General features: G+C 44.7%; 1 protein-coding gene and 4 pseudogenes across 1 annotated transcript; 2 read left to right on the forward strand and 3 right to left on the reverse strand.

Moving 5' to 3' along the window:
- Nucleotides 1-562: 562 nt before the first annotated feature.
- LOC147891465 (uncharacterized) lies at nt 563-1,626 on the reverse strand (annotated as a pseudogene).
- A 1,006-nt stretch (nt 1,627-2,632) lies between these two features.
- LOC147891466 (uncharacterized) lies at nt 2,633-4,153 on the reverse strand (annotated as a pseudogene).
- An 8,173-nt stretch (nt 4,154-12,326) lies between these two features.
- LOC147891467 (uncharacterized) lies at nt 12,327-16,826 on the reverse strand (annotated as a pseudogene).
- Nucleotides 16,827-18,479: 1,653 nt separating this feature from the next.
- LOC147891468 (uncharacterized) lies at nt 18,480-19,382 on the forward strand. Its single transcript, XM_087389076.1, has one exon. It carries the CDS (start codon nt 18,480-18,482, stop codon nt 19,380-19,382), a length of 903 nt encoding a protein of 300 aa, XP_087245202.1.
- Nucleotides 19,383-19,415: 33 nt separating this feature from the next.
- The window catches only part of LOC147891469 (uncharacterized), a 33,959-nt pseudogene continuing 28,111 nt past the window's right edge, over nt 19,416-25,263 (forward strand).

Raw genomic sequence — 25,263 nt, forward strand, 5'->3', positions numbered from 1 at the left:
AAGTAGAAGTTAGCAGAGTATGACCTGTTCCAAGAAATGCAGAGACAAATTGATGTATTTGGCCTCCTTTAAAATCTGCATATAATTCACCAGACGTTGTGTAAACCCACTATAATAAGTAAAAATGTGATTAACCTTCAGTGTGTGTGAACGTGTTTGCATGCATGTGTGTATCAGGGCATGTGCGCATGCATGAGAGAGAGAGAGAGAGAAAGAAAGAAAGAAAGATTTTTAACGTCTATGTTGGGCCAAATTCGGCCTATGGGACAAATCAAATGTACATGGTGTGTATGTCATCCGGCTATCGGAAAGACAAAATGGAACAAACTGATTCAAAACTGAAACTGAAAGTGATGGTATAACCATGGTGTAACTGAGGATGGATGGAGCTCTATCTCTAGAGGTATATGCATGTCTATATGGTCGGGATAGTACAATCATGAGAGTGCATCAAGCTATCTAGCTCCATCCTGTACTAAAGGAAGGGTGTAAGATGTGATACATGGGCGGGTCTGGTGCAAGGACTGCTAGATGAAAGCTGCAGGATTGACCCTCATCTGAGCTAGTCGCTCCCGGGCGTGAATCTCCTCAATCTGTCGGGGGCGGGGGTTCTCTGAAAGAAGTTTGTGAGCCGCGGCTGTCTTTCCTCTGTTTGTGTAGCTGCGTGTGGCTGTAGTAGTGTGTCCCGGTGGCTTTGTATCTCTAGTAAGAAGCGCCCCAACTGTCTCTGGTCTCGAGAGTCCATGATCTCTCGAAGAGTGGGCTGTCCTCTGAATAGGGTCTCATACTTTGCCTGTGATCTCAGTATATGCTATGCATCAACATACAAAATGCTCCTCACTCTCCACATCCATTGTGTACGTTTTGCAAAAACGCTCCTCCCTAGGCATACCAATATGTCTCTCGGTCTCAATCTCTAACCTGTGTGATGCCACCCTCAACTGACCAATCGTCTCGCCACCTGTGAGCTATGTAGCATGTATGTGTCCATGTAGCGTGGTCTCTGTATGAACATATCTGGCAATATAGTGAGGAACTAGTCTCTGTAATTTGACATCTTCGGCTCCGAGCTAGATGACTCCCAAACTCTCCTGGTGTATAGCTGCCAGAGGTCGTATCTCAACACTAGGTTCCTCTCGCTGCAAGAGAGGTGAACATAGGGGTGAGTCAGGGTCATACTGGAAGGGTGGTGGGCTCTCCATATCAAGACCATGTGCCTCAAACCACGCTCTATCCTGTGAGTACCATGCTCTCTCATGCCCATTCTCTGATAGCTGTATAGCTATCTCAAATGCCGTACAAGTAAGTTTGTCGCGAGGTAGCTCTCTCATCCTCTGGATGAAGCAAATTGTCTGGAATAGTGCCTCTATAGCCATAGGTGGTGTGGCAAGCTCTGCCCTGATAATGTCATGTGGCATTCTCTGCTTGCTGTGTATCAAGTCTGAGATTATACATATCTATGGCCTCTCAATCTGTGCCCATTGGTTGGTTGTCAATCCTAGGGCCCATATTGCCGTTGAATACATCAAAGTTGGAGTGACTAAAGTGTCGAAAAGCACCCTTTAGTGCAGGGTTCCTAGAAGTGTGCTTGGTGGCATCTTTGCTCTAGCATGGCCAGAGCTGCATATCCTCGGGTGAGCCTATCAGTAGGAGCCTGCCTCATAGTGAAGTGTCGGGCTGGAGGTGTGAAAGATCATGACCTTGGTTTTGCTAAGGTTCGGGGTCAAAGCCGTGTGTGTGTGCAGAACTCGTCTAGGGCCCCAAGATGGCGCTGTAAGCCTTCAGATGACTTTGAAATCAACACAATATCATTTGCATATAGCATAATGTGGACTCGAGTACCTGCCAAAACGCTCCCCTCCCCTCCGGCTCATAGTATGTAATCGGAGATCTCTTCAATGTAGAGATGGAGAGAGTGGGCATCCTTGCTTAACACCAGTGGTGCTAGCGATGGTCTGCCTAGGCATGGAACTCGACTAGTCACCCTCTTGTAGAGAGTATATATGGCCCAAATAATCTTTGCACGTATCCCAAGACTAGAGGCGTTGGAAGAGCCTCTCTCATGGGACTGTATCAAAGGCTTTGCAAAAATCCACAAAGCAGCAAGTAAAGCCTCTTCTTCCGTGCCTTTTTCCCATCAATGAGGCAGTGCAGAACGAATGATCAATGGTGGAGAAGGCTCTTGTCTGAAACCTGCCTGGCTTGGGGCTCGTAAACCCTCGTCCCTTAGCTGAGCTCTGCCTCAAGTACCGCTCCATAACGTCTAGCCATCGTATGGCCAATCATAATAATCATGTAGTTCCCTAGAAAGGTGTCACCATATTTGTGAATTGGCACTTTGGTGTGCTGTGTCCACTCCTCTGGGAAGCCCTCTCCCATGGCTCCGTTGAATACATGTGCAATCAATGGGGCTGTAGTGGAGGCCGATTGTGGGGGAAGGGGAGAGAGAGAGAGAGAGAGAGAGAGAGAAGAAGAAGAAGAAGAAAAAAGATTTTTATGTCTATTAGAGGCCGAAATCGGCCTATGAGACAAAACAAAGTACATGGTATGGTGTCCTCCGTGTATCGGTAAAAGGACAAAGGTACAAAACATAAAATCTAATAGTACTAAACTGAACTGAACTGCTGGGGATAAGATGCAAAATCTATATGCTCAAGAGATACAATCATGAGGTGCATCAATCTATCTAGCTCCATCCATGGCCATAGAGAGGCTGTAGTATGTGGTACATAGGTGGTTCTGATGTGAGGATCCCTCTGAGTGCTGCTGCAGGGTCTGCTATCATCCTCTCTCGAGTCGCCTGTATGGCCTGAGAATGTCAAGTCTGGATCTCCTGGATCTGATGTTGATGACGTCTCTGGGCTCTGTATCCTGGAGCGCGGGGTCTTCGTCTAGCTCTCACCTCCTCTGCCTGCTGGAGGGTCACCCCTCTCGGTGGATCAGGTAATGTGGTGGCCCGTTGGAAGAAATCTGAGCTGTGACTGTCTCCCCCCGTCTGTGGCCGTGGTAGGTGCCTGTAAAGCACTCTCTCTGTGTCTTTGTGCCTCTACGAGGAACTGTCCCAGCTGGCGTTGGTCTCTAGACTCCATGAGCTCTCTCAGTGTCGGCTGTCCGTAGAATAGCGCCTCATATCTGGCCCTGATACCCTCTAGTACTCTGCATCTGCATACATGGTGCTCCTCACTCTCCACCTCCTCTGAGCATAGCCTGCATATTCGTGCCTCTCGTGTGATGTGCGCGGCCCTGCCTGTCTCTATCTCCAACCTGTGTGATGAAACTCTGAGCTGTCCAATCGCCACCCGTGAGCTGTGTGGCATATATGTGTCCATGTAGCGTGGTCGCTGAATGAACCCATCTGCTAGAATGGTCAGGAACTGCTCTCTATAGTACAGCGTCTTCGGAAGAAGAGGCTGTCTAGGTGTGACCAAGGTCTCTCTGATGTAAAGCTGCCATAAATCCTGTCTGAGTATCCTGTTCCTCTCACTATGTGTGAGTTGGGAGAAGGGGGAGTCCATGTCATACTAAAATGGTGGTAATCGCTCCATGTCTATCCCATGTGCCTCAAACCACTGTGTCACCTGTGAATACCAGGAGCCTCTCTCCTCAGTCTCGGAGAGCTGTCTAGAGGCCTCAAATGCCCTGCGTGTAAGCCTGTCTGCAGGTAGCTCTCGCACTCTCTGAATGAAGCACACTGTCTGGAATAATGCCTCTACAAGCATAGGTGGGGTGGCTAGCTCTGCACGGACAACATCATGAGGTACTGTGGGTTTGCTACGGATCAGCCAGGATATCATACATATCTGTGGTCTCTCTAGCTGGATCCATGTGGCTGATGATAGACCTGGAGCCCATACCGCGGCAGCATACATCATAGCCTGTCTCTAGCAGCCTGTGCCATGGTGAAGCGCCCAGGGGGACTGGCAAAGGTAACACCTAGGTAAACATATGACTCCACCACCTCCACTCTCCCTCCAGCTACTGTGAATGCTGTGCTGTGTCTGACTCTTCTGGATGTGTGGAAAATCATAACCTTGGTTTTACCAAGGTTCACTGTCAGTCCAAGCTGCATGCAAAATTCATCAAGTGCGCCAAGGTGGCACTGTAATCCCTCCTGTGACTCAGAGATCAAGACAATGTCATCAGCATAAAGCATGATGTGTACTGGGGTACCTGCTAGATCTGCTCCCTGCCCTCCAGCTCTGAGTATATAATTTGAAATCTCGTCAATGTAAAGCCCAAATAGAGTGGGTGAAAGGGGGCATCCTTGCTTCACACCAATGGTGCTAGCAAGGAGAGAGAGAGAGAGAAAGAGAGAGAGAGAGAGAGAGAGAGAGAGAGAGAGAGATGAAACAATATATTAGCATCTCCAAAAGGCCAAAATGACCTATGCGACCAATTCGTTACAAACTAGTGAATATGATACCATGTGTGGGTACAAAAAAGGAGAGAAAAATGAATCTAAAAGTGCTACTAGCTGGAATTGTGTGGGGTACATGTGATCACGGATATAATGGGTGCCCAATAAAGGAGGGGGATATAATGGGTGATGAATCTAGATGACGAGATAGTATAGCTCGAATCCTCTATTCTAGTCTTCATCGATGTTGTGAAGCTCCTCTCCTCAATCGTAAGCATCTCTATCTCCCTAGCTCCAGTGCTCCAGTAGCAAGAGTACCACGGGTGTATGAGCTAAGGGTTGCAGTGGTGGCTGCTCCTCTATCTGTCTAGAGTTTGGAGTGAAGAAATGAATAATCTATCTAATCTGTCTCTGGATTGTCTCTCTCCAAAGTAACCTATCTCTGCATTTGTGTAACTCAAGTAGATACAATTCAAGACATCTCTAGTTCTAATAGCTCATGACTCTAGAGAAGGGTCCAAAGCCTTCTTGAGAGAGAGAGAGAGAGAGAGAGATTTTTCATGTTTGTGTCAGACCGACTCAAATGTACATGGTGTGTATGTAATCTATCTATTGGAAAGACAAATGGTACAAAACTAAATTGAACATAGGTAGTGATGTACCCGGGATGGTGGTGTTGGTAATCCACGGGAAGCGGAGAGGGGGGGGAGGGGGGGGGGAGAGAGAGAGAGAGAGATGAAATGTTATATTATCGTCTTTAAATGACCTATGAGACCAAGAGTTGCATACATGTGAATCTCATACAATGTCTGATACATCGTAGAATGGTAACCTTGGGGGGGAGGGGGGTTTGACCGTGTGAATCATCCCATGAATTCTCTCATAGGCTGATGCTTAATGGCCTCCCTCAATCGCCTCCATAGTAAGGCATATGGGAGGTGGTGCTCAATCCCTTTCAATGATATCATGTATCCTCCAATTCAATGTCTATGATGGAAAGGTCTGTATATCCTTGGACGTCTGGTGCAGCCAAGTTGGAGTGCTCTATCAATCAATATCCCTCGACGAGGGGCTGTGAGGTGTGCTCGCTATGAGAAATTTGCCATCTGCGTTTGTATAGGTCCTCTAGGTCTTGCATGTGCTGATCCTTTGCTCCTCATGAGAGACTCCCTAAATCTGTGCATCTCCAGCGAAAAAAGCCCCGAGCATTTATGGTCATAGAAATCCATGATCCAGGAGAGTGGTCCAAAATCCTCTCTAAAGGGATAGTGATAACATCCTCAAATCTCATAAAACACAGTGCATCGGACATATGTAATGTTCCTCTATCTTTGGTTCTATGTAGAGCATCTGACATGTCCTCTCTCCCCAAGGTATATGTCCGTATCTTCTTGTCTCTACCTCTTGATGATGCACGGATCTGCCCAATGGCGCATCTCAATCCATATGACATGTAAGTATCCATGTACCCAGGGTGTAATATGAATCCATCCTCAATGATCTAGAGGAGACACTCTCGATAGAAGGCCATATTCACCCTCAACCCGCATTGGGGAGGGTGGGAGTTGCTTGTAAATAATTATACAAATTATTTATAAGTTTGAAATAGTTACAGGGGGTCTATCCATGTCCTCTTATCTAGCTGAATGTGTTCCTGCCTAATGATCTTGCAAATCTCTAAGAGAGTGATGATGCATCCTACAAAGCATATTGAAAGGGAGGTAACCTATCTATACTGAAACCATGCAGCTCAAACCAGCCACGCATCCATCCATACCAACATGAAGTATCACCATCTCTCGCTAACCATTTGGAAGACTAAGAGTCAGCCTAGCATACCACTATCAAGGAAGCTCCCAGGTGGAGTGGATGAAAGACACTGACCGGGCAAGAGCCTCTAGCCATCTCAACCTAATAATCTAATATGGTACTAAGGCCTTAGACCGAATCATCCTAGAAATCATGGGTACAAGAGGTTTCTCCATAGATCTCCATCCATCATGCTTGTGTCTAAATGTACTATGATGATCCAAACTACGTCCCCAAATCTGTACTCTATGTAGGATTGTAGAGGTAACAAGAGTATCAAATAGCCAAAGATGAGATGAAATGAAATGTTAATATTAACGTCTTCAAAAAGCCAAAATGACCTATGAGACCAAAAGTTACATCCATGTGAATCTCATACGTCTCCTACAACCTAGGGGGTTTGGGGTAGGTTAGATCCATTTATATGGCCTGCTCCTATGCTCCTCACATGAGAGTCTTTAAGTATGCACATCTCCAATAGAAAAAGGCCCAAGCATCTTTGATCACAGAAATCCATGACCGGGGACAATGATCCGAAATTGTGAAGCCACGAGGATGTAGATAAGAGTGAGTCGATGTGAGGAAGTGTGAAGGTTTAAGCACGTTTGTGAACCACATAGAGAGGGAGAGAGAAAATCGACACTCATATATTTTCAATGTGAGTGTTATGTTGTACACTCAATACTTTAGTTTTATCAAAAACTTAGGGTACATGTGTTCGGGCGTCCAGTCAGACACCGTCCAGTCAGACACGGGCCAATTTGACCACTCAAAATTGTGTGTGTGTGTGTGTGTGTGTGTGTGTTTTTAAAATTTTTAATATGTACACACTTTACATATGTGACAAGGGATTCAGCAAGAGCTTTACCCCCCACAAAAACCCTCTCTGAAGAGGCAACGATAATGTCCTCAAATTTCATAGGATACTATGCAAAGACATATGCGGTGCTTCTTTGTCTCCGGTTCTATATAGCACAACTGACATGTCCTCTTCTCATGAGATATCAATCCTCTATCTCCAGCTGATGTGATGAAGTACGAATCTGTCCAATGGCGCATCTCAATCCCTGAGACAGGTGAGTGTCCATGTATCCAAGGCATAATATGAATCCATCCTCAGTGATCTACAGGAGATGGTCTTGATAGAAGGTCATCTTCACCCTCCTGTGGGGGGCTTATCCTCGTCCTCCTTATCTAGTTGAAAGAGGTCATACCTAATGATCCTCTAATCTATGAGTGAGTGAGGTTCTTCTTTGTGCAAAGACGATATTTGACTTTTTGATGTGTCAGGTATTCCCACTCATGAGTTTGGATCTTGGTTGATTTGGTGGATCGAGAGTATGCAGATGACACTTTGCTTTAGATCTCATGCAAAGAGGGGATTTTGAATGCCACTAGACATGTTTCGGATGTATTTTGCTTGGTCAGTAGTGAACATATTAATGTCATGGCTTTTTGGTGGGCTACGATGCCAATCCTACTTGGTGTATCGTTTCACTTGGGTGGGTTCTAGACTTGTCATTACTTAGGGTTTCACGTCGATTTAGATGTCGCAATTGAGCAACAGTTCTTGGCAATCCTTCAATCCATTAGGAGGAAACTGTCATCACCCATCCTTAGTGGGAAGGACTATGGTTGTTAACCAAGTCCTACTTAATTCAGTGAGGTATATTGCTTCTTGTTGGATGTTGCATGTGGATTTATGGCTCAGTTCAGACATTTGGTGAGGAATTTCCTTTGGGGAGGTTGAGATGGTTCCAAGGACACGAACACGAGTTCGCTGCTGGTCTATTGTTATTCTACCGAAATAGTGTGGTGGATTAGGGATTATTGATCCAAAGATCCAAAGATGCATAGCAGAGCCTTACTTTCCAAGCTTGCGGTGGTACTTCTTTCACATGCGCTTGAGACACTAGTTCCGAATTTCGGTATACGTGATGGACACTCTTGCAGATATGGTTTTTGTTTTCTCTTTGACTCTCACTAGGCTTTAACCTTTTTGGCATTTTTTGGTTCAGATTTGGGTTTCCATGAAAAGAGCCTTGGTTCGCACGAAACCATATGTGGAGGAGGTGTAGAGACAACCCCTTATCTAAAACGCATGTGCGATGGATATAGATGGTAGATAGCTCGGGGAAAGGAAGCACATTGATTGGGCAACATGGGACTCCTACCTTGCAAGATCCATGCTTTCTTGGGCGGAGTCATGTCCTCTAGATTTTGATTTCATGGCGGCTCAATTTGACATAGGTCGTGGGGTTAGACAATGGTTTGCAGAGATAGACGGTGCTATCAAGAGAGTTGGGATCAAATCTCTAGAGGCGTCTTGGACCTACCAAGACATGTGGACTATCTTTGACATGCTAGGCCAGCTGGGCTTGGTGACATAGGGCTAAACGTTCTTCTCACTTGCACAGATCTAGGAGGCACTTCCACACATTTGGCTCACTCTTTTTATTGATACTCGAGGGGCTTAGGTGACATGTATCATTGCTGTGACAAGTGATTCACCATATGTAAGGCTCCATGGCATCACTGATTGAGTGAAGGGGTGAAGCATGACCTAGTCAAACCATTTTTGTGCCCACGTGAATCATAATTCTCAACCTCTAAGCATATCAATGGCAACATATCAATCACACACACACACACACACACACATTCTATACATATACGTGTGTAAATATTTACATTTATGTACATATACATATATACATGTATTCATATATAAACACACACACACACACACACATGTATGTGTGTGTGTGTGTGTGTGCGTGCATGTATCTTTGCACGCATGTATGCATGTGTATACACACACACACACACACGTGTAAGTACACACACACACACACACAAATGTGTGAATGTGTGCACGTGTGTATGGGTGCATATGCACACAAACATACCTCTATATGTATATTATATAAGTATGTCTGTGTGTGTGCATGTCATATATGTGTATAATACACACACATACATATATATACATGTCATACATACATATCACACACCCACACACACGCATGTGTGTGTGTGTGTACACACATTGTTGAGTTGTTCTAAGCCTCCGAAGACAATTCAAATCGTGAATTGATCAATACTCTTTGTAGTCAATAGGAGATCTGATGTCCACTAGATAGGCTCATGCCTTTTCTTTCCCAGTTTTGCCCCCACCTCTTATTGGCCAAGAGGTAGGCTATTTTAGACACCTTTTGGGGCTTTTACGATATAGACATGTTATTTGAGAGAGAGAGGGGGGGGTGGGAGAAAGCGGTTAGACCACATGTTGTAGAGATTGAGGGTGCCATTCCAAAGACTTGATCATATGCTTAAAGGTGTCGTGGACCTATAAGGACATATTGGCTGGTGGGCTATTTTTGACATGTAGGGCCAGCTGATCTTGGTGAAATATGGAAGGATTCTCTTTCGAATTTCAGATATTCAGGAAGGACCCCCACACATTTGTCTCACTTATCTAAAGGAGCATGAGGATAGATTCCTTCACATGCCACTTGGGTTTTGATTCAAGTCGCGGGTTCACTTGGTTGCCAACGATGTGTGGATCTACTGTGCTCCTTCAAGGAGGCCCATGCTTGGAGGCTACGGATGCGGGAGAATAGGCAGACCTTGAACCTTTACTTGGACCCAGGAGAGTGGAGATGACCACCAAATTTAGAAGGGAATACCATCTCTTCTTTGAGTGCTCAGTCTGTTGTGTATAGATAAGCCAATAGAAGGAGATCCCTACCAGACTATGTACTTGGCTTCCTACATGCTTGAGATGCACGACGCTAGGAGTCTTTGAGTCTTGGTATTATTGTATGTGGACTCGTCCACCTTTGCTTGAGGTTTGGCGAACTATGACTAAGCTTTTGAAGAATGCAAGTAAATAGGATGGACTAGTCGTTTGAGGTACGGTCCCTTGGTTGATGCATGTACCGGGGTCCTTTAAAATGGCCCTTCGGATCGTGTCTTCCGTTTGACATGTAGTACAAGGTACTTAAGAGGCTTGGTAGACATGCTTCTAGGTTTACGGCCATCTGACATGTCTCATTACCGTGATGAGAGATTCACGTTCATAGTTTGCATAGCCAAAGACATACGGAAGGCTAGGTGCCTTCACATATTGAGTAAAGACAAGTTTAGATCCTTGCAGGGATATGTTTGGAATAGATCCATACACTTCGTAGTCAGTGGGAGAGATTTCTTGGGCCCTCTACGGCAACAGGGGAGTGGAGACTAGGCTCAGACGATGCTCTTCTTCTCCTCTTCCATGGGGACTTTACATTGGCACTACACTCCTCCGTTTTGATTTTTGTTACACCCATTGTATAGGCGACCTCCTTGATGTCTAATATATAGGCTCATGCCTTCTCTTCACCAAGCTTTGCTACTAGCTCTTACCATGCAGGAGGCAGGCAGTTTTATGCACCTCTTGGGGCCTTTTTAGTATTTAGTAATGCAGACTTGTTGCTTTCATGAGAGAGAGAGAGAGAGAGAGAGAGAGAGAGACGCGCGGGGGGGGGGGGGGGGAAGAGAGAGACTTTAATACCTGGCCATCAACTCCTGTTTTGCTCACACGTATGTTGAGTTGTTCTAAGCCTCCGACGACAATTCAGATCGTGAATTGATCAATACTCTTTGTAGTCAATAGGAAATATGATGCCCACTACATAGGCTCATGCCTTTTCTCTCCCAGTTTTGCCCCCTGCTCTTATTCGCCAAGAGGTAGGCTATTTTAGACACCTTTTGGGGCTTTTACGATATAGACATGTTGTTTGAGAGAGAGAGAGGGGAGTGGGAGAATGGGGTTAGACCACATGTTGTAGAGATTGAGGGTGCCATTCCAAAGGCTTGGGATCATATGCTTGAAGGTGTCATGGACTTATAAGGATGTATTGGCCGGTGGGCTATTATTGACACGTAGGGCCAGCTGATCTTGGTGAAATATGGAAGGATTCTCTTTCGAATTTCAGATATTCACTAAGGACCCCCACACATTTGTCTCACTTATCTAAAGGAGCATGAGGATAGATTCCTTCACATGCCACTTGGGTTTTGATTCAGGTCATGGGTTCACTTGGTTGTCAACGATGTGTGGATCTACTGTGCTCCTTTAAGGAGGCCCATGCTTGGAGGCTATGAATGTGGGAGAATAGGCGGATCTCGAACCTTTACTTGGACCCAGGAGAGTGGAGATGACCACTTGATTCGGGAGGGAATACTATCTCCTTCTTTGAGTGCTCAGTCTGTCGTGGTCACCCAGTATTGATAAGCCAACAGAAGGAGATCCCTACCAGACTATGTACTTGGCTTGAGATGCACGCTAGGGGTCCTTGAGTCTTGGTATTATTGTCTGTGGACTCGTCCAACTTCGCTTGAGGTTTGGCCAACTATGACTATGCTTTTGAACAATGCAAGTAAATAGGATGGACTAGTGGTTGATGCATGTACCGGGGTCCTTTAAAATGGCCCTTCAAATCGCGTCTTCCGTTTGACATGTAGTACAAGGTACTTAAGACGCTTGGTAGACATACTTCCAGATTTTCGACCATGTGACATGTCTCATTACTGTGATGAGAGATTCACGATCATAGTTTGCATAGCCAAAGCCATACGGAAGGCTAGGTGCCTTCACATGTTGAGTTTTGAGCTACAGAGACGAGTTTAGATCCTTGCACGGATATGTTTGGCATAGATCCATACACTGCGTAGTCAGTGGGAGAGATCTCTTGGGCCCTCTACGGCAGCAAAGGAGTGGATATTGGGCTCAGACGATGCTCTTCTCCTCTTCGATGGGGACTTTACATTGGCACTACACTCCTCCGCTTTGATTTTTGTTACACCCATTGCATAGACGACCTTGATGTCTACAAATAGGCTCATGCCTTCTCTTCACCAGCTTTGCTACTAGCTCTTACCATGGAGGAGGCCAGTAGTTTTATGCACTTCTTGCGGCCTTTTTCGTATTTAGTAATGCAAACCTGTTGCTTTCAAGAGAGAGAGAGAGAGAGAAATGAAATGAAATGATATATTTACGTGTTCAAAAGGCCAAAATGACCTATGAGACCAGTGTGTTACAATCTGATACAATGTCTGGGTACAAAGATAAATAAAGAAAATAACTAAGTTGAAGTAAAAAGACTGTAGTGACATATCACAGTATGCCCCGGATTGGTCGCTGGCAAATCTCATCAATCTCCTCCATACTATGTGCTCTAACTGGATGTCTGCCATGTCATGCCAAGATAGTCCGAACCCTCTGATGCAGCCTCCATCGATGTCATGATGATCCTCGCAGCAGTCATGGGCATCTGGATCTCCCAAGCTCACTCGCCCTGTCATTCACAATACCTCTGGTACAAGTAGACTCTAAAGTTTGCTGTGATGCTTGCTCATCTGGTTGCCGAGTATGTGGCTCGAAGAAATCGGTGATCTCCCTCTGTGAGTGTCTCCTACTGTCTGGTCTCCTCAAGAGACCCTCCTTGTGTCTGCGCAGCTCCAGTAAAAATAATCCAAGGTATCTCTGATCCTCATACCTCATGACTCTAGCCAGTGGTCCAAAGTCTTCTCTAAATAGGCAATGGAAACATCCTCGTATCTCATAGTATACTAGACACTGACATATGTGATGAAGCTCTGTCTCTGGCTCAATATGGCATAACTCGCAAATTTTGGCCTCTGCTCGCACTCCCCTGAATCTGCCAGTCTCTATCTCTAGCTGATGTGATGATGTGCGCATCTGTCCAATAACGCATCGCAACCCATGAGATAAAGGAGCCAATGAGTATGGAAAGGGGGTAATCTGTCCATGTCAAAACCATGCAGTTGAAACCAAGCAATCATTTGTGCATACCAACAAGATGTGTCCCCCTGTGCAGCAAGCTGTCGAGAAGACTCCAAAGCTAGCCGGGCATATCTATCTCTAGGGAGGTCCCAAGTACTGTGTATAAAGGAAACAGATCTGGTAAGTGCTTCGATAACCAAGGGCGGGGCAGCCAACTGTGCACGAATAATCTCATGTGGTACGGAGGCCTGGGCCTTAATCATCCGGGAAATCATAGAGACAAGAGGCCTCTCCATGCATTTCCATCCATCGGTACTGCCAGCCCGGCTATGGTGGTCCACTGATGGCCCCTTATCTGCACTCCATAAAGCATAGCCGAAGTGACTAAAGTGTCAAAAAGCCACAGAGCTTTGTTCGAGGTTCCTGAAACTGAACTTGCAAACACATCATCTCCATCCTTCCCAAAGCTGCATATGCTCTCGTCAATCTAGTCTCTGCAGCTTTCCTCAAAGAGAGCACTGGGCCACTAAAGACTACGCCAAGGTAAGTGTATGCATCTGTATATTCCACTGTCTCCTGGCCAAATGCGTGCAGAACGTCTAACCCATTGTGGGGTGGTGTTAAACACCATAACCTTGGTCTTGCCAAGGTTCACCGACAAGCCACTATCACTAGCAAATCTGTGCAATGTGTCCAAGTGTCGTTGCATCCCCTCTGGTGACTCTGAAATCAACACAATATCGTCTGCATATAGTAGCAATGGAATCCATGTTCCTGCCAACTGTGCTCCTCTGTCACTCCCCCTCTCAATGTAATCTGAAATCTCATCTACATACATACCAAACAAAGTAGGGGAGAGTGGACATCCCTGCTTCACTCCAATAGTGGAGTGAAAAGGCTCGGATACCCCCTCGGGGTTACGGACCTGTCCAACAACCGTCTTGTACAGGGCCATCACCCCCCAAATCAACTCTTTGGGCACACCCATCTCCTGTAATCTACGCATCAATCGAGCTCTATGCTTTGCGGAAATCCACAAAGGTACAATAAATCCTCCTACCATGCTATCTCCCCTTCTCGATAATAGCTCTGAGTGTGAATATGTGATCAAGAGTAGAAAAGCCTCTCTTGAAACCTGCCTATCCTGATGCCCGTATGCTTGCTCTCTCTGCCCATCTACTCAACTGCTGTTCAAGAATGGATGCATACAACCTGGCCAGTGTGTGTCCAATCATGATGGTGCGATAGTTCCCACACATCTTTGGGTCTCCTGCCTTGAAGATAGGCACCACAATGGACATACTCCAAGTATCAGGAAAACCCTCACACATGGCTCGATTGAACATCAATGCAAGAAATTTTGCCAGCATATCTCGAGCGTGTATAAAGTGCTCCACTACCGAGCCATCATGATCATATGCTTTTCTAGTCTTCATCTTGTCAATAGCTTTCTTTACCATCTCTGCAGTAAAGAAAGTGCATATTTCTAGACAAAGCTCCGGAGGCTGAGGTAGGGGTGACTGTCCAAGAACTGTGTAAAGAGATGCTGCATGATCGCCCCAAGACTTAGTGGAAGTAATAGCCGGTGGAGGAGAGTGCTCATGGAAAAGCTTCCATGCCTCAGCTGAGTCCTGGCTCAAAAATAGCTAATATAACTCCTTCTCTAACTGAGCGAGGTAAGTCCTCTTCTTCCGTCGCACTAGGCGTCAAAAGGAAATCTGTGACTGTCTATGAGTAATAACCCCCAGAAGTACATCTCTCCTTAGTGAGGCCCTCATGTCTCTACATTCCTCATCATACCAACTGTTTTGGGGCATACTCCCCGAACGGCGCCTATTCTCATGATGATTGTGCAGATATGCCTCAGCTGCTGCATCGTGTAAAGTCTCTGTCAATATCTGAGTAAGGTCCGCTAAGGGGCGTCCCGGCTCCTCAACAGCTCAACGTCTGTATATAGCATTTGTGTAGGCAGAGTCAGTCTCCGAGGTAAAAGTATATCGGGTGTGCATAGAAGTCTGTGCCACTCGAGTTGTACTAAACTCAAAAGAGACTGCAAACGTGAGAAGGGCATGATTTACTGCTATCCCAATGGGCTTGGGCCACACCGTAAAGTCTTGGATAGAAGGTATAAAACTAGGCTGAGTCAAAACATAATCAACTGTGCTAGCCCCATGTCTATGAGGAAAGCAAGTAAACCCACTCGATGCTGGAAATCTCTGTAGGCCATTCAAGATGACCACTCCATGTGAAGTCCCCATGTCTGTCAAATACGCTCCATACCTAGTGTGCTCTTCATCGTGTGAGCGTCTAGCTAAATCCATATCACAGATATCCAGCTCTCTCAACATCTCCTCTGAGGTATCATAGAAGGCTGTCTGGGAATGGCCTGTCCTGGCATTAAAGTCCCCCAGAAGAATGACATCCCCATCCCTAGAGAACTCCCATACATCCTCATCCAGTATCGTGTAGGGTGACTGCCCTTTGGGTGGTGCATAATGAGATGTACTAGGTGGAAAATAGCATATTGCAATGTAGAGAGGCCTCCCTGTCTCTGCTCTCAATCTGACCCACATATATCTAGCATGCTCATCTCTACGAACAATACGGACGAGGGGTTGCAACTCCTCTCTGAATAAGACAGCCACACCTCCTGACCCATGTCCTCTAAGTTCCGATCTCACCTCCTGTCTACAAGCAGTCTCCCAATGATATCTTGTCACTCTAGGTGAAGTGTTACCAGGAGCCTGATGTGTCTCCGAGTAAAAAATAATGTCTCTTCCCTTGAAGCTGTCCTCAAATGCGCCAACATCCAATTTCATTGAACCATTGCAATTCCAAACTGCCATTTTCAAGTTGGTCCCATAGGTCCTGCACCATCATTTCGTGTGCTTTTCCAAGATTACCACCTTCCCTCCCCTGTAAAAGGCAATTTTCTCCTTTTCCCTTGCAGGCTTGATTTCTCGCATCAACTCTTGCATGTGCGCAATCTGTGCTAGAGTGAGATCATCCCCCAAGAAAATCCTAGTATCCTTAAGAGTTGGTCTCTTCTTCAAGAACTCTTTTCTTGCTTCCATATTAGGGAATCGAAGTATGAGTGCTCTTTCTTTGGGCTTTCCCTTCTCATTAATCCCTTTCTTCCCAACTCTCCATGCACCTGAATGTGTAGCTTCAAGGATTCCCATGCATTCCAGGAGCCCTTTCACCTCATCCTCTACATTTCCCATGTCTTTAAGACCTGTAATGTGTGTACATGTAGGGCTCTAGCCTTCCTTTTTTGCTCTTCCTCGATAGTCATGTTGATGATGGTTGATGTCGGTGTGGCTTCCGCTGTATTGGCTTTCCCCTTCTTTTCAACCTCAATCCACTTTTCAGCTTCGTCTACCTTCTTTTGTGTTTTTGTAAGGACATCCGCCCATGAAGAGGCTGTTTTTGACTTCTCTTCTTCCCGCATGGCTTTCACCTGTTCCTTGATAGCTTCAAGCTCCTTAATCACTACGGGCTGAAAACCCCCTCCTCTCCATGAATACTCTTGCTCTTACAGGTTGCTAACTCTGCCTTGAGTTCCTCAATCAAAGCATCTTTTGCACTCATGCGTTTTTCCATGTCAGATTTCCAAGATTCAACAGTAACCAGAGCATCCTCTAACCGCTTTTGCATCATCCCCTCAACTACCTGTACCTCTGTTCGCATCGAAGCTTGCATCTCCCCTTTCCATGCCGTGTACATCTCATCCCGTTGTTTTAGCATCTCATTGTCAAATTCTTTCCTCATATGAGCATACATATCCTTTCTATAATTTTCCACAACTGTATACATCTCTTTCTGCTGAATGTCTTCCTGTATGAGGTTCAATTCCGTCTTGATCATCATTTGTACTTTTTCATACATTACGTCATCTTTTAACCTGGATTGCTTCCATGCTCTGATAGAGCCAGGTGACAACATGTTGTCCCAACATTTCCGCCTAAAGGTAAACTTTGCTTTGGGTGGGGTCTTAAAAACATCTGTGTCCCCTTCATTGATTGAACAAGACTCCATGGCATGAGACAGGAGAGAATATCTAGTGTTTCAGTTTCTCTGCTCTCTTTCTGTCGTGTGAAGAAAAACCCTAATCCCCCTCGAACCCCTGCTCTGCAAACCCCTCATGTAGTTGCTTGCCACTGCTCTCATGCACAGACGTCGTCAGTCTGTTGTACGTGAGCTATGAGACCGCCGTACCTGCACGCGGCAATCAGTTGTACGGCCTACACCTGCGCGCGTCAGTCAGCCGCACCTAAGCGCGTCAGTCTCTGCACGTCAGTCGACCTGCACCTCGCAAAAGATACGTCAGTCGGTTGCACCTATGCACGTCAGTTTGCGTGTGTCAGTCGACCTGCGTGCGTCAGTCTGTGTGTCAGTTGACCTGTGTTAGAGAGAGAGAGTGGGAGAGAGAGAGAGAGAGAGAGAGAGAGACTTCAATACCTTGCCATCAACTCCTGTTTTGCTCACACGCTTGTTGAGTTGTTCTAAGCCTCCAACGACAATTCAGATCGTGAATCGATCAATATTCTTTGTATTCAATAGGAGATATGATGTCCACTACATACCAACAATTCTCGCCTTCCTCCGTGTATAGAAACCTTTTCGTTGATTGAAGGCTTCTCCATGTGCTTTAGTTATAAACATCCTTGGCTCATGCCTTTTCTTTCCCAATTTTGCCCCCAGCTCTTATTGGCCAAGAGGTAGGCTATTTTAGACACCTTTTTGGGCTTTTACGATATAGACATGTTGTTTGAGAGAGACGGTAGAGTGGGAGAATGGGGTTAGACACATGTTGTAGAGATTGAGAGTGCCATTCCAAAGGCTTGGGATCATATGCTTAAAGGTTGTTAAAAGATGGTTCACATTGTTCATCTCTTGTATCTCCCGTGTGGGGGAGTGCCCTGTATCTCCCGTGTGGTGGGGAGTAACCTGTAAGAAAGTGTGTGACTGAGGGCTGTTTTGTGGCTGTGTCCGGCCTATGTGAGGTGTTTTTCAGCCCAGTGTCAAGTTCCTGCATATGTATGCACAAAAGTTGGACCCAAACTGACTATTTAAATTGGATGGGCCCCCATTTTAAATGGAACAAGTTTGTTGTCCAATAAAATAGGGTGGGTCGGCTTGCCCTATTTTATTGGTATATAAGTGCAGCTTTGCCCTCCATGTCACTCACCTATGTTCACTGTATCACTTATCTGGTGGAGTTCCACAGTGATAGTGAGAGCACACGTCAGCCTAGCACCTGCTGCCCCCTGAAGGCCGTTGTACTCCCCTTCACGTATTGCAGTGCTAATCTATATTGGAACATTTGTGCTCCTTTAACAATCTCTCTCTCTCTCTCTCTCTCTCTCTCTCTCTCTCTCTTTCTCTTTCTTTCCTGCACTTCTCCCCCTTCCCCTTCTCTTCATCATCCCCTTGAAGACAAGCTGCCTACCATGGGCCTTCGTCATTGAACAAGCAAGAGAAGAAACAAGGAGCAAACAGCAAAACAGCCCGCAAAAAGGCATGGCCAAGAAGGAGGACTGGCTGAAAATGGAGGAGAAGCTGAATGCTACTATTCGAGACAACAAGAAGAACGTCGACTTCACCATCAATGGCATAATTAGCCGGCTCTCCAAGCTTGAAAAAGAATCGGAAGCCCTCAACAAGGAGAAGGAGATGTGGAGGAAGGAGAAAGAAGCATTGGAAATGGAAAAAGCACGAGAAAGAGAACAATGGCTACAAAAACAAGAGGAGTGGAAGGTGGAGAAGGAGAACATGGCGGAGCAACTCGCCATCCTCAAGGCATCAATAGCGTCGCTCTCCCCCGAGGAAGGGGAAATAACCACCAAAGAAGCTCTCAAAGAAGAGCTCACCAAGACTTTGACCGCAAGCATGGAAGACAAATTTGGGGCAACGAAGGAGGGATGGGTGGAAGTGGTGAAGAAAAACATTAAGAAAGAAGCACAAGAAGAAGCCAAAAGGGGAGAGGTCCTCATAGTACATACCACCCTCGAAGAGGAGAAGATGAGACAAGCTAGGCGTCTCAATGTGCGAGTCACTGGGATAGATGAGAAGGCGGGATCCACACCCGAAAAGGGTGGGAGGGAGCTATGCAACAAGCTCAGATACAAAGAAGAAGAGCCACTTCCCTTCACCAAAGCTTGGAGGGCCGACAAAGATCTCACTAGAGAAAGGGCTCTCATCCTCCAATTTCCAAACGATAAGTCACGATCCACCTTCCTCCGTAAAAGGGTGATCTTGAGAGGGCTTGAAGGCCCACCAATCTACCTTGATGATGACCTCACAAAGATACAAGTAACACATCAGCAAGCGCGTATGCCTAGGGTGCATAAAGCCCGCAAAGAGGGGAAGCGGGCCTTCTATCGAGATGGACAGGTCTTCATTGATGGTAAGGCCATCGCATAGGGACTCACTGCCTATGGGACACGAGACGAGATCCACCTTGCAGTTTGGAACTGCAATGGGGATCTATGGACACACCTAGAGAGACTTGAGGAGATGATGAGAGGCCGAGACATCATTCTACTCACAGAGACACATGAAAGCCCAGAGAGAGGGCTACCACGGATACATGGATTCTAGTGGGAGTCCCTACATCGAGGATGTACGCGTCAGCACACATCTCGCAGCTCAGGAGGAGTGGCCATACTCTACATACAGGGGCTTCACAGCAGGTCACAGATTGTTGCCCGAGACCTACAGGCCCGTTACATGTGGATCCGCCTGGAGCTCTCACGAGATAGGACTATCTACATTGCCCTGTGTTACTTTGCTCCTTCAGGCTCTAGATTTGTCTCTATTGATCAGGAGTCATCCTCGACATAAGCCTCACCCTATGCTTGTCTCTCAGAGGATATTATGGAGTACTCCACACTAGGTGAAGTCTTCCTCATGGGGGACTTCAATGCTCGTACTCGCAGCGAGCAGTGTGAGGCCTATGACTATGAAGATCTAGAGGTTCTACACACTTTACATGAGGAGGGTACTATGAGAGACTCGGCAGACAGAGACCCAAGCACAGCCTACGGACGACATCTACTTCGACTTGGTTCTCAGCACCGTCTCATTATTTATAACGGGATGGCCCAGTGGCCCACCTCAGGGGGTTTGACTTGTATGCCACATGGAGTTACAGAGGGAGGGGGGAGTACAGTCGACTACATTCTCGGTCCCAGGGAGGCCACTCACCTCATCACATCCTTCACCATCCCACCCATACCTATCGGAGCCGACCACACCTACCTCTCTCTCTCCCTCACAAGAGACACCACTCTACACAGCCCCTTAGCACACACTCCACACACCACCATCCATTTCACGCATGAGCTAGCACCCCTTTATTCGACTGAGGTCGAGCATGGCTTATGCCTCCTACACCCATCCACACCACTCTCAGCTTTCACATCTCACATCTCCTCCGTCGTCCTCACTTCAGCCATTAGCTCTTTTCCACACACCACACACACGGGACGCCCCCCCCCCCCCCCCCTACAAGCTTAGGTCAAAATTTTGGCCAAAGATAGTAGGTTTTTGTTCTTCATGTATTTTAAGCACATCAATGATAGAAGCCCATTCAAAGATCATATGATATTCATCATGGCTAGTTGGCCTTTTAATAAGGCTAGAAGAGTGCCCAAGCCAAAGGTCCACAATTACTAAAGTGCTCCAAATGAAAACTTTGAAGGGTGGAGCAAGTGGACAAGTGGGCATGCCACATGCCCACAAGGTATATATGCAAAACGTGAGTTTGCCTACTTGCATGCATGGAGAAATTTTTTGCACAAGGTGGCACACCCTCATGGCTCCCTACCCATGTTGCATCTAGAAGCCCACAATTTCAAGCTCACTTTGTATACTCCTATTGGCCAACCTCTCTTTGAACCAATAAAAGAAGGCCAATCCACTCTTCTTAGATGATAAGAGAAGGTACACATGGCCCAAGACTACACACATGAGAGGGGGTGCATGGGCAAGCTAAAGGTGATTGGTGGATGACATCTTGCATGGGCAACTTGAAGGTGATTGATGAGCCTCCATTTGGGCCACTTGCATGCAAAATTTCAAAATTTGAATGAATTCTTGTGAGTTTGTATATGTGCATTTCATGCATAAAAAGGCATCCTCAACTCACTACTCAAGCTTCATGTGAGTGAACAAGCCTACACACTTAAGGAAAGTGAATCATCCTATGCTAATCTTATGAGATTTAAGTAGGCTCTTCACTAACTATGTATTATGCTATGCTAAAACACTAGCTCTAACTATGTATTATGCTATGCTAAAACACTAGATTTATATAGGAAATATTCTTGTCTCATAAAGATATTTTGGATTTTATCTCTTCTCTCTCGATCCCCTACTCTCTCCACCTTTCAAGGTGCTTCAGGTCTTGGGACAGAGGGTTATGAATGTACATGATGAATGAATGCATGGTGCATGATGTTTTTCTTTATGCTATTGATAGCCATTTTTTGGCTATCTAAATGTGCCATAGTGAGCTCTCTCTACCCAGCAATTTTTTTTTAACACTATGGCTATCCTCACCTGTACACTGTATATAGGCGTACGTGCATTCTAAAAATATCAACTAAATACTTAATTATCTAGATGAAAAAAGGAGTTAAATTATATTACAGCCTCCATTTGCATGTAAATATCCCATGTTACCTAAGGGCCTATATATATATATTTTTTATTTTTTTAAATTCTGTATATACTTACATTTGGGTGTGTTTTATGGGGTTTACATATTTTTTTTTTTACTCTTTTACCATCCATAGATAGAATGTATATATATCCTAATATCAAAAGTAATTCATCTAGTACAATCTCATTTTATTTTCTATTTTTGTATATATATTTTTTATTTTTTTATTTTTATTTTACATTTATCGGTGCCATGTGGGCCCATCTTGTAAGATACGATGACAAGTGGCACAAGCTTGTTTGATTCCATCTTTTATATTTTTTAATCATTTCTTTAAGCCATTTTCAAAGGCTTTTTTATTATGTCTCATGCATGGGGGGCCTCACTTCTAGAGCCATAAGGAAATTCAGTTTAATGGGGACCACAAGAAGACTTTGCAATCTTAAAATATACATGTTTTTGGAGAATTTTTGATGCCCATTTCCAGTCCAAATTTGGAAAATTTTAAAACATGAAAGTTGTAGCCCATAAAGTCAACTTTTTGCTCAAATGCTTTGGAATTGTTCGAGTTTGTGGCAAGGAGATATGAATTTTTTAATGGACCCCAACCTGCCCATCTTATGGACACAAAAGTGACCTTCATCTCCTCTCACTCCTTCCATACACACTCATTCCACTCTATTCTCCTCAAACCTACAAATTTCATGTCCCCTCTCCCTCTCTTCACCATTACCCTTTCCTCTCACCTCCATAGCTTCCACCATATCTACTCTACATGCATACACTCTCTCCATATCTCCCAAAGAAAACTACCAATTCATCTTCTCCATTACCCCCACATAAATTCAACATGATTAACCTCTGCAAATTGAGCTTTTCCATCCACCAATACCTTCATGATATTTATTTCAATTAACCTCGGTAAGACGGTGGAATACGAGGCAACGAAGCAACGGTTGATTTGGAGGATTTACACATCGGTAATGCCAACGACTTGTCATTTTCGGCCACCCAAAGGATTAATCTATTTCATCAGCCCTCTACCTTCAACCTTATTGTGTAAAATGCACCCACTCTACCATCTCTTGGAGTAAGCAACCATGTAACAAATCACTTACACCTATAGGGGAAAAAAAATTTATCTCTCATCAATAATTCTTTCCCTTGAGCCCACACCCATGTGACTCAAGAGATAAGAGAGACCCACTCTCATAAAAAATAAAAAGATATTCATAAACCATGTTTTACATTGTAAACAGTGATTAGGAGATAATCCTAAGAAGAGCTCTTCTCACCTATAAATAGAGCCCCTCCTTGTTGTACAAGAGTGGGAGAGCTAGAGAGAGAGATATACACAGAGCCATGAAGCTACACACAAGCCACATAAGGAGGCACACAATAGATGCACCTATTAGCACTCTTTGGTGCATAGAGAGCTTTTTGTTAGCCCTATCATTGAGAGTTTGTGAGTGTATTTGTATTCCTTCACTGAGGTTGTATCTCAATCTTCCACATCAATCAAATTGATAGCTTGGGTGTCATTATTGCATGAGGACTACGACCATTGTCTCCCCAATTTTTTCTTACAAGATGATGCTTTGAAAGAGGTTTGTTCATTTACTTAAGAATATTGTGTGTTGATTCACAAATAAATTTTGCTTTGGGTATCCAAGCAAGTAAGTTTTCTTATCTATATTCTCAAAGTGTCATCTCTAAGATCATAATTCTAGTAGCGGAGTTGCTTCTGTGTGGGTGATTTTCATGAACAATCCATTACCCCCTAATCCTCTTGTAATTCAATTTCAACAATTTCATTGGGTAGATCAAATCACAATCCATGTTCATATCAATAGGAAGATCTTCTTCCAACAATGTATTGTGTTTCTTTTTGGTCCCAAGAGATTGAGAGAGATTTTAACCTCACCAGATCCTATAATCCTTCCAATAGTAGACTACACAGTTTCCTTTGATGTACATATCTTTATCTTGTACTAGTAAGTATTATGAATCAAGAGGATTTGTATCATCATGTGGTTCCTTTAGCTAGACAAAATGTGCACATAGTTGTTAGTACAAAGTTGCAATTTTAGCATGTTCTTCATCGTGTGCTTGGACGTAGGCATCTGGCTTTTGTTTATACTTCTGTGAATCCTTTTATTTTGCCATTAATTCACTACGATATAAGTTTTGATATTATCATTTTGGTTTTGTTTTAGCTACCATTGACAAAGAAATAAAAAAAATAAAAATTTTGAAGAGATCTCTTACTTCTTAAAAATCATGGAGACTATTAGGCAAATGAGTGGTTACCCTCTATTTTTTGGTGAGCCTAGTGAGGATGCTGAGTTGTTTCTTGAAAACTTTCGCATGGCCTTGTACTTAAAAAAAGTTGTAGAGGATGAAGATTGCCTTAGGAATGTTTGAAGTGGTTCTTGGGAAGGATGCTAGTATTTGGTTCAAATCTTTACCTATTGAGGAAAAGGGAAGTTACCAAGAAGCTCAAAAATGCTTCAAGGAATACTTCTACAAACCTAAAAACACCCAAAAACCATGGCTAGACATAGTCTTGCACAAGCAAAAGGAGCTAGATGATTATTACACATATAAGAAAGAATTTCTACGTCTTTGGGCAGTGTGGGTAAGAAACATTAATAACCCTGGGGATGGTGTATAGTTCCTTAAGAAGGAGAGATTCATAGCTGGATTATTTCCAACCCTCAAGGTAAAGATTGAGTCAGGTGCCTCTAGCACATATGAGGAGGTTGAAACAAGGGCCACCAATAAGTGTAGGAAACTCAAGTGCTTACAAGGAGAACCTCTTGTTGAGGATCCTAAACCTAGAGAGAAACCACCATTAGTAGCAAGAGAGCTCCTAGAGGTGATCGTTGAGGTGATTGAGAGGCTAAATCAATCATTAAGTAACCTATCAATTCACCTTGCATAGCAGACCAAAGGGTCAAACCAAGAAGGCAGAGAAGCAAGAGTTTCGACCTAGGCATCTTCTACAATGCTGGAATTCTGGAGAGTCTGGACATGGCATGTACAAAGCCTAACATGAATTACCCAGTAAGGCACTAGTCAACAACCCATGCTTTTGCAAAGACAAAATGCAGGAAGGCCACTTGCACCATGAGGAACGAAAGGGGCTCCATTATTGCCCGACCCAAATCTGCATGTGGTAGAAGTTACAAAGACACATCAAGATGATGAAAAAGGTAAAGATAAAGAAGGGGTGAAATCACAAAGTGACCATGGAGGACGAGAAAAGAGAGTGAAGGAGACAACAGAATTCAAGAGGAGACAACGTTACATCAATCTCCATGACTTTCCTCTTGGACATGGTATGGTTCCATACAACCTTGTGGAGGACATGAGAGGAAAGGGTCTTGACATTTCTTGGCTCCAATTTTTAGCACTTTGTCCACAAATTAGAAGGGAATTATCAAAGGCACTTTGCACTAGGAAAAAAACAAAAGAAGATGTGCCTATTGTAAAAATCTCATAGGTTGAGATGAATGAGGATATTACACCTATGCTTGATTGCTATATAAAAGGGAAACTTGTTAAGAAGGGTCTTGTAGATGGGGGTGCACAAATATGCATCATGATTGAAGGGCTTATGCATAAATTGGGCATGCA

This window comes from Dipteris shenzhenensis, chromosome 18, assembly GCF_047967505.1.
Source record: "Dipteris shenzhenensis isolate YYH24624 ecotype China chromosome 18, Dip_SZ_1.0, whole genome shotgun sequence".
NCBI lineage: Eukaryota > Viridiplantae > Streptophyta > Polypodiopsida > Gleicheniales > Dipteridaceae > Dipteris > Dipteris shenzhenensis.